This window comes from Primulina huaijiensis, chromosome 17 (genome assembly GCF_012295235.1).
Source record: "Primulina huaijiensis isolate GDHJ02 chromosome 17, ASM1229523v2, whole genome shotgun sequence".
Taxonomy (NCBI): Eukaryota; Viridiplantae; Streptophyta; class Magnoliopsida; order Lamiales; family Gesneriaceae; genus Primulina; species Primulina huaijiensis.
This window is the reverse complement of record NC_133322.1, coordinates 4,501,364-4,511,754: the sequence shown is the minus strand read 5'-3', so window position 1 is coordinate 4,511,754 and position 10,391 is coordinate 4,501,364. Positions and strand designations below refer to the sequence as shown.

Here is a 10,391-nt window from a genome sequence, read left to right as displayed (position 1 = left end):
ACGTGAAACATATACTTACTGAAATATTGTAAAATATAATCTAAATATCACTATTTGATGTCCTATTTCTTCCATCTCTATCTACTCATACACATCTTTTATTTTACTTTGGGGTCTGAATCAAAAGAACACTGACTATTTACCATTATAAACCTTTTAAAAGATTTTAAATAATGAATATTTAATAAATAGATAACAAACGGCTATTTTTTAATTCATTTTTTAGCAGCAGTGATCTCTCTCAATCGGCAGCTAATCTTCTCACAAGAAAATTCCTCACAGCACGTACGCCCTTACAATGATGCTGAAGAGACGGGAGAATTCACTCTCTTCGTCCCGCCGCCTCGCCGCCGCCGCACCATTACAGGAAACTCGCCATGCGAAACCCATCGGCTGCATGTCGGGCATTTTTCAGCTCTTCTCCAAATACCAGAATTTCAGCAAACGCCTCACTTTTGGTTAGAAATTCTGACTTTCTCCAAACAATCATGTGTTCCCTGAGTTCTTTAATTTATTTAGAAGTTTATATGAAATGGAAGCACATTTTCAGGCAGGAAACGAGAAAAATGCGAGCCATCTTCTCCAGCAAAAGACAAAGACAAGCCAAAAAAGGATTCTCTTTCCTCAGGTAGAGAAGACAAAAGCGGAAGTCATGATTTTGGATTGTCGATCGAAATTAACGTGCCGAGAAGTCCATCGATCCCGCCTGAAAATCCTAGAACTCCGTCCTCATTGGTGGCAAGGTTAATGGGATTGGGGGATATGAACACTGCCGTGAAAAGGCCGGCATTGGAAGAAACCTGTACCATTTCGGAGAAGAGACGTCAGCTGATACGAGCTTTGGAAAAATGTAATGACGATCTGGAAGGGTTGAGGCGGATCATCCAGGCGGTGCAAACAAATGACGTGCGTCTTGCGAAGAGAGATCTTTCAGGCAGAGAAAACGAAGACTCCTGGGTGGCAAATTCTTGCACGGAAAAGCGAGCCGCCGTCGGGGCTTGGGCACCTACTAGTGGCTTCCCCGAAACGCAGAATCCAGCTGGTATGTCTCTCTATCTTTTTGGCGTCTCTTTTTCTGATTTTCATTTCCGTTTTTATTTGCAAATTTATGCTAAACACATAAAATAACCAGACGTGATTTCATCTGTATAATCACAAATTAAGATTGTACCAAATTAAATTTTATTATAAAATATTATAAATTTTAGAACTATAGATAAGCCGATCGACCAAATTTAGATAAACCACACTTCTCGTTTATCATGTATGTTTGATTATTTTTTGAAGCATAACATAAATATTTTATTTATTATATATTAAAATTCACAAATATTAAAAATTATTAAATAATCAAGGAAACCGAGCCGTCACGAAATTTATCTCCATGCGATTTTAATGTTTTATATGTTAGTCAAATTTCGATATATCTTAATATGTTATTTTAATTATTGACAATTTTAATCTTTTTCTGAAATGACGAGAGTGTGGTAATGCAGTGCTACATGGCAATGTGTCAAGTATCAGTATATATGAATCACAACTAGAAGTTATGGTTCCAAACAATAAAAAATCAGAAACCAAGATCGATAGAAAATGCAACCTTGTGAAAATTAAAGCAACAGTAAGCCCAGCACTCGAGTGGTGTCTAAATTGTTGGACAAGACGAGTGCTTGATAAATAGTCTTGGAGTTCAATTCTACGTACCAACAATTTATCAGGTGAGCTTGTCGCACATGATTTTTGCACAATACGATTTTATCTGGCTAGCGTGACTTGTAGAGGTTACCGCGTTAACCCGAAGGTTATGTCATAATTAAAAAAAACATTAGGCCTAAATTAATTTTCACCTTGGTGATGCTCATGATGATGAGTCAAAGAAGATCAAAAGTTAAAAAAGGAAAAAAGTAAAGGGATAAAAGAAAGAAGAAGAATGCTGGAGTGGTCGCCTGCGTGACTACCAAAAGGCAATGAAGCATCATTGTTTATTATTGCTTTTGATGAATTATCTCAACCTTTTCTGCTTTTTGGTCCATCATCCCTAGACCACGATATTTTTTTTACTCCAACCATTTTAATCAAATTTATCGGTCCATTCTAATTTTTTCTACCAAATGTTTTTTGATTAATTACACAATTTTAATCAATTTTTAGCATTAAAAATTTACAGAATCCGTTTAAAAATGGACATGCTGATTGTATCAACATCTCCCGTGAAAACAAAAAACAAAAAAACACATTATTCAAAATTCATAGCATTTAGGCATCCAAAAGTAATATAACATTTTGATTTTGATAGCAGAATTAATAGCCATCTCTGTTGAAATATCTACTTTATAATCAAATTTATTGCATGATTTTAGGGTTGCCTTTACTTTTAGTGACATGATTATGTATTGAAAAATTATATTGTGATTAATGAAGTAATATGATACATAGAAGTGGAATAGTGACTGATAAAAATATAGCATGTTTGGTCTAATCCTGTTCGTGCAGTCTGCCCAACTCCCAAAACACCAGCATGTCTCCTACCTCACCGCAAGCATCCTACAGCATCCAAGAAACCAGGAGAGGACGATGCCGAACTAATGGCAGTGTTTTTAACAAGATCGCGTCGCTCACCACCTATCGCCACCTCGCCCCGACTTAGCAGTACCAGCTCGTCGCCAAAGGCTCGGACATTAGAAGAAGTGTGCAAAGACGTGGCTTGGGGTGAGCAAAGAGAAATGGGGAGAATATTGATGGTGTTGCAAGATTACATATGCAGAGACTTGGTCGAGGATGTTGTCAGAGAACTGAAATCTTGTCGGGTTCATGATTATTCGTTACCTCTGGACGGATGTAAAAGGAGGCTTAGTTTCTAGTTGAGTGGTTGGCCGGTTTAGTTGTTTCTTGAAATCGTGTGTGTTTTTAATACATTTTGACGGGTTCGTATGTATATTCGAGGTCAAGGTCATTCTCTTTTTGCATGTCTTTCGAGTATGTAGGAGAAACATTCGAAGATTGGCCGAGATTGATATGTCTGAATGCTGTTAAACTTTGATTAATGTCTTAGAGGTTGATTTGAATCACTTAGATCAGTACCCAAGGCTTTAGTTCCATACTACGTACCCAAGACTTTAGTTTGCCGCTGAGCCAATATAATTTCCACATCCACCTGTTGTGCCAATAAATGATTTGAGTGTATGAATGATCAATCAAAGTGACCTCACAATCAAGAACTTCATGCAAAATAAGAAACGACAGCGAATTATAGTGGTTCGGACCAACTTAGTCCAACATCCACTCGACCGGCCAGCCCCTAGGGATCATTCAACTATAACCAAGATCAATTGTTTACAAGAAGAACTCGAGCTCGCTCGCTCACGCACTGGGATCGAAGTTACTAAATCAAAACCAAACGTTTAATACTTTAATATCCCAAAACCTAAAATATATCAAATCAGTTGACCAAAAAAATTATTTTTCTATTTTTCAATAAAGAAAAAAAATCAAAGAGAAACATTATTAATTTTTTTAAGAGTGCAGTACTGTCCAAATTACTCTAAGTAAAATCGAATTTCAAAACTAATAATTATTTCAAAAAATTTGTTTTGCTAGTTCCTTATATATTCTTTGTAAATTTTGAATTTATTAATTACATGCATATATAGACACTAGGATAATTTTTCCAAGATTACACAGATTGCCTTTGTCGACGTCGTTCAAAGAAGAGATTGGACAAAACAATACTTCATTCTATGATTTCTATCTGGGACGGTTATTTGAAATATATATTACTTGGGTATTGATATTTACACTCCAAGTTATATTAATCACTCCACTTTTACTTTTAATATTTTTAATAATAAAAAAATCCTTAATTACTCATTTAGTCTTAAAATGGTAATGGTATCTCAAATCTTTGGTAAAATTTCTCAATTCTCTCTTTTATTTTAAAAGCAAAATTATTTAAAACAATTTTTGAGATTCATTCAATGATAAAACCAAAAAGAAAAGGAAGTGTTTTTCTTTTCTCTGAACTATTTGGTTAGCCGAATAAAGCGAAAGATCCGTTTTGGCTTAATGTAATGTGGCTTCCTTGATTAATATTATTTGACTTAATTATTTGCAAAATACATATTTTTACATAAAAGTTTTATTTGTTTTAGATTTGGTTTAATTGTTTTATTTGTTACTACATTTGGTTGAACCGATATTTAGATATTATTAATGGGTTTTTCATTTATAAAAGTTTTTAGAGAGGTTTTTTAGCTAATTTTTCCAATAAATTAATTAGTAGCTAGATAATAGAAGAATGAAGGAAAAATGACAAAACCAAGGCATTAATGGAACACTTCTCCTTTATTCAGGAACATTAAGAGTAGCTTACATGCAAGCATCATACATTATTAAACACAAAAACACACCGGAGAATAACTCATTGCATGCTGCAGCTAATTACAAGCAAGTTACAGTGGAACTAGGACAAACAAACCTATGACGGTTTCGGCAACCAACCCGATAGTGCCACTAATGACGTTTCCTAGGAAAGTCACCGGAGCTCGAAGGATTCCGGTGGGTGCCAAGAGTGTGCATTTTGCAATGGGAAGCTTAACGGTCACAAAACAAGGCAACGAAGTGTTGTCAAACAAAAGCCCATCGGCAAGACTGAGAACGGTATTGAAAAACCCACTAGCATCCGTGAGCACGCTACCAACACTAGTGGTGGCTCCATTGCAAGTGATGGTGACATTCACCCCCTCAATGCCGCTGCAAGTGGGGCAAGAATTGCCGGTGGCTGAGCAGAATAGACGGCCGGCCACGTTAACACCGTTTATGTTGATAAGGTCTGCATGCGAGGGAAGCACCGAGGCCGCAGAAAGGAGGAAGAGGAGAAAGATTGTGATGGAGGAAGGGATTGCCATTGGATGGATATGATGAAATAAAACTAGACAGATTGTGTTGGTGTGTTCATTGGCTTGAAGGGAACATCTATTTATAGGGTGTTTTTTTTTTTTTTATCTAGTTTTCACCTTTTTTGTGTTTTTATTTCTATTATTAGTGGGTCAACTTTATAACTGAGTAGGGCTAACCAACCCTAACGAAGAAAATATTACAGGATCAAAGTTAGTTATGCAAGTATTAAATTCCAAATATATATTATCAATTTACACCACAACTTTAACTCCGCCTTTTAGTTATAAGTTTTACTTTGGTCCGATCTCATACCATATATGCTAACTTCTAACATTTTAGTTATTTTCTCGACATAACTTGCACTATGTGACATCAATGTGATGTTGATGTGACAACTATATAGCAAATGCGGTGGTACATTAGTACGTCTATGGAAAAATGACTAAAATTGAAAAAATGAAATAATAAAAGACTGACATTGAAATTCAATATATAGTATAAATAACCAAAATCGTAAAAAGATAAACATATAATGTCATAATTGAAAAAATATCCAATAGAAAAAATATATTAGGCTCTGTTTGGACAAATATTTATAAACATTTTTGTAAAAGGGGTTTTTTACAAATTTTTAGAGAAAGTTTTAAAAAAAATTTTAAGAATAAATATGCGTTTGGACAAAAATTATATAAACCTGTTTCTGAGTTAAAAATCTATATATTTTTTTTTATCATTGTCTTTATTTCTAAAAACATTAAAAAAAATATTTCTTAGTTGTTCTTTTAAAACTATCCTTTGAGAACACTTTTTAAAAAAAAAAATTCAACAACGTTTTACAAAATCTTATCCAAATACATACTTTAAATTTTTTTTCACTTATAAAATACGGTTAACGTTTTTAAAGTGTTTGTCCAAACAAAACATTGTCATGAAACCATTTTTTGGGTGTGACCCAATAGGGTAAAAATATTAGTCATTGAATTTTTTTAAAAAAAGGTGTTAATGTGAGATAATTTCATTCACTAGTAGGCATAAAAAATCAGATAACCAGAAACTTTATTAAGAGCAAATATCTGATAAAAAAATTTAAAGCTAGGAAGGTCGTCAGCTCATTAATACTGTAATTCAATACTTCCATTAGTTAACTTCTATTATATAGAAATAAGCAAATGATAAAACTAAATTAAAAAAATCTGTGAATAGTACATTTGACAGAGAAAATTATATTTTACATCTTATAACTTGCATATTTCTGGTCTGTTACTCTATTATCGGTCAATTAACAGTTTTCGTCCACTAACTTCTACTTTTTTAAAAAATAATTTTAGTTATTTTTCAATGGAGAGCAGATCTGACACCAGACACGTTATTAATTTTTATCGTTATATCAGTAATTTTCGGTGACACATCAGCACTCCGGTTTAAAAAGACTAAAATCGAGAAAAGTGAAAATTAGTGACTAAGAGTACTGTAAATTGATGACAAAATATGGAAAAGTGCAAGTTTTATGCCATACTAATGTGATTTTCTTCATTTCACATAACAAGCCGGTATATGTATGTATACGTAGTTTTTTATTTTTAACACAGATTAAGAAAATAATTGAAAAACAAAGTTTACATACAAAATTTCTATTTTTCTTTATTTAATTCATTAAAAAACTAGTTACATGTTTTGTTAAGATTTAGTTAATAAGAGTATATTAGTAAAACAAAAAAATGCAATTAAATGTAGAAAATGAACTATATATTTGACACATCCAAAAGGAAATGAAACTTATATAATTGGGATATCGGAGGTAGTATATATGATTTAAATTTCTTTTTAGGTAAACATATTTTACAAGTTAAAAAAACAAAATATGAGATTGAGAGAACTGATTTATGTTCTCCATATACTTTATATGTACTTACGTAGCTTTCATGGCATTTTAGATGTTTTGTTGAAAAATTAAGAATGTCACGCAAAGATATCAAAATTTTCTATTTTTGTTAATTCGTTTTTGATAATGTAATATAGATATACGGTGGCGGAGCTAAAATTTTTAAAAAAAATTTATTTGTAAAATTTGAATTAATTAATTTGATATTAATTCGGGTAGATCAATTTAAAATATTAAAAAATTCTAACCCGGGTAGAGTCATATTTCTGGCTCTGTCACTGTATATATATAAAGTTTAATATATAAATGAAGTTTATTTTAATTTATTGTGTAGGCAGTAGACCTCATAATAAGGGTAGCTATTGCATGCATATAAATCAATTAGTTAATTGATGCATAACTGATGGGAATGTAGGGATATTATGTATATGTAATTTATCAAAATCTATTTTATCTTATTATTTTAATGTAAATGGTATTTTTAAAACAATAAAAAGCAGATATCAGGGTATTAGAACACTAAAATATAATTAATTTAATAATTATGTGTTATTTTTTAAAAAAAAGTTTGATATTGTAGGAAATGAAAAAAATAGGTCAAAGAAAGAATATATTACATTCAGTTCATCTTCTGTTGTAATTTGAGATAAAATTAATTATATGAAAATATCATGTGAATTGATCCAATTGTGATTTTGATTAGTTAAATTTCAGTTTTAAACTAATAATTTTTGTACTTCGAAATTTAAGACAATATAACATCAAATATTGCTGATATATGTTGGGCAGTGGGAGAGATGCTCAGGGGTCGGTCCGTGGTGCGCATGCTTGTTCTATTAAGCATCCAGGTTCCGTTTCAGTTGTGAAGCAGCTGGTTGCAATCCACTGTGGCCTGTGGGATGGACTTCTGTATGCGTCTTGGTCTGTCAATGTGTGCGCTTTCTCTGATTCCATTGACGTTTGTTTGGGCAGTGCTTCATCCTGATGTGGAGCTTGGTCCAGTTGGAGTTTTGGCTTTGGAAATTTGGTCTATGCTAGTGTCTACTAGTCTTACCTCAATCAATCTGTTAGCCCGCAAAGCTTTGTCTCTTTCTTTGTTTCGATTTTAGCCTTTATTTATCAAAATGTATATGTTAAATTAGTAGATTAAAACCGTAAATTGAATGATTGCAAGTTATTGGACCAAAAATATAACTTCAGGTGTATGATTTAATTCATTAAATTTTTTAAGAGATTTGGATATTCTTTAAATTCTTGTTTTGTTGTTTGAGACTCGCTTACTACCCCAAGATAACCAGAAAATATAACAGAAGCTCTTCAGTTATTTAGATGCTACGTACATGCATCATACATGGAGGATTGATTACATGAGACAACTTGTAACCAGTCTAGCTACACCAGAACAAATAAACTGGTGACAACTTCGGCCACCAATCCAATGGCGCTCTGGACGACTGTCCCGATAAAAGTCACTGGAGCTCGGAGGATTCCGGTGGGAGGCAACAGTACACACTTGGCGATCGGAAGCTTAAGAGTCACGAAACAAGGCGCCGAAGAGCTGTCGAATACAAGTCCATCAGCGAAACTGAGAACAGCGTTGAAAAATCCACTGGAATCCGTAAGGACACTGGCAATTCTAGTGGTGGCTCCATTGCAAGTGATGTTGACGTTCACCCCAGCAAGGCCCCGGCAAGTGATGCACAGTGGTGTGAGGTTACCCGTGACCGAGCAGACCAGGAGGCCTCGCACCCGAACAGCCTTGACGGATATCAGGGCCGCACGAGATGGAAGGACCGCAGTTGTGATGAGGAAGAAGAGGAGGAGTAGGGCAGCGGACGAAGGGTTTGCCATTTTGTTTATGGTATGAAAGATGGAGCCGATTTGTTGTTACAACTCGAAGAGACCACCTGTCTATTTATAGGTTCTTTTTGTTCTACTCGTACTCCTTTCATCTCACAAAATCATCTCGTCGGACTTTCTCATAGATGTTTTGTAATTTATAATTATGTTAATCGCAATAGAATGAATTTCAAGTCTTTTCATCGGAAAAAAACCGGTTTAATACCCCTTTTTTTAAGCGAAATCGATTTAGTGGGTATATACTCTATGACTAATGTTCATCGCTCTAGTTGTTTATTCTAGCAACTGAAAGAGAAAGACTAAATATATTTTTTAAGAATATGTCCTTAAGAGAAGTTGGACTCATATGATTTTTGTGAAACAGATCAACTTAATTATTCATACTTATAGTATAAATTAATATTTTTGGTATAAAAAATAATATTATTCATATATCAGATCGGAGATCCGTCTCACAAAATTGAATTGTACGATGATCTCCTAAAAGTTTTGTGATAGATGCATCTAGCTTCCGCATTCTTCCAAATACATACTCGGAATAGCACTCGAAAAAATGTACCAAATTTTAAATATGAATCTTTATATTTTTGGTCATGTTATATATTAACCGTTTTAGTATTCTAATTTGTATTTATTTTTCAATTTTGATTTTTTGGAGTGACGGGAAATCAACAATGTTATGCGACATTAGCAATTTTCGATGACACATAATCGTTTTCAATTTCACGTCAGGATTTTCTAGCGCCACGTCAACAGTCTGATAAAAAATTTTATTAGAATTCGAAAAAAAATAAATTGCAAATCAATGGACTAAATCATGAATCGACTTATAATAAAACAAATTAAGAACATAAAAACTATTGAAAATTTTCAATAGTTAGATTATCCACTAGATCAGTATACCCGATACGAATTTCCGCTAGCTAATTCTTATCTTGTAGAATAAAATAATCCACTTAGCCAAAAATCGGTGGAAGTCAATTGATGGATATTGAGAGTTGTTGGACAGTTTTTTGAAACCCATAAAAATAGATTTCTACATTCTATTTTTAGAATTATATATATATATATATTTCTAACAGTTCGAATAATAATAATAATTAAAAACAAGTTTAGCAATGAAAAATGTGATAGATTGTCGTTTTAGTAAATATTACATAATAATTTTAGAATTTAAAAGTACGGTATCTTGTATTAAAATGTAATTTTTAGGGCCATAGTTGGAATTATAAATGTTTAAATGTCATCAATTAAATAAATCATAAATTAATGCGATCTAATTTAGAATAAGAATTGGCTTGAGGACTTAATTGTCATGATATTATTGTGTGGATACCGTTTGTGATATTTTTGGTTTGTTGATGGACCAAATTAGAAATGGTGAAAATTTTATGGTCCCAATTTTGCAGTTTTGTTTCTCATCGACATAACTATCTGGTTTAGAAGGAAAACTGCAAGATTGAATATCAACACACATAATCGTCTACAAATCATGGATTTTGGTAGTTTCCGAACTTCGGATTATTATTTGTGTGATTTCTTGATAATTGGATATAATTCATGGACTGTTTTCCGAGTTTGACATATTCAACCCAATTGTTTGTTTATCATCAAAAAAAAAAATTCAGAAAAGAGTATAAAACAATAAAAAAAAATTCCCTATTTTATTTATCAGTCCATTCCTAAAGTTAATATAATCTAGGCAAAAACTTGTGTGAGACGATCTCACGGGTTGTATTTTGTGAGACGAATC

General features: G+C 32.9%; 1 protein-coding gene across 1 annotated transcript; it reads left to right on the top strand.

Moving 5' to 3' along the window:
• The first annotated feature begins 161 nt into the window (after positions 1–161).
• On the top strand, positions 162–3,080 carry LOC140962556 (uncharacterized). Its single transcript, XM_073421507.1, has 3 exons — positions 162–458; positions 551–1,042; positions 2,494–3,080. The coding sequence occupies exons 1-3, from the start codon at positions 299–301 to the stop codon at positions 2,859–2,861; spliced, it is 1,020 nt and encodes a 339-aa protein (XP_073277608.1). The 5' UTR covers positions 162–298; the 3' UTR covers positions 2,862–3,080.
• Positions 3,081–10,391: the final 7,311 nt, after the last annotated feature.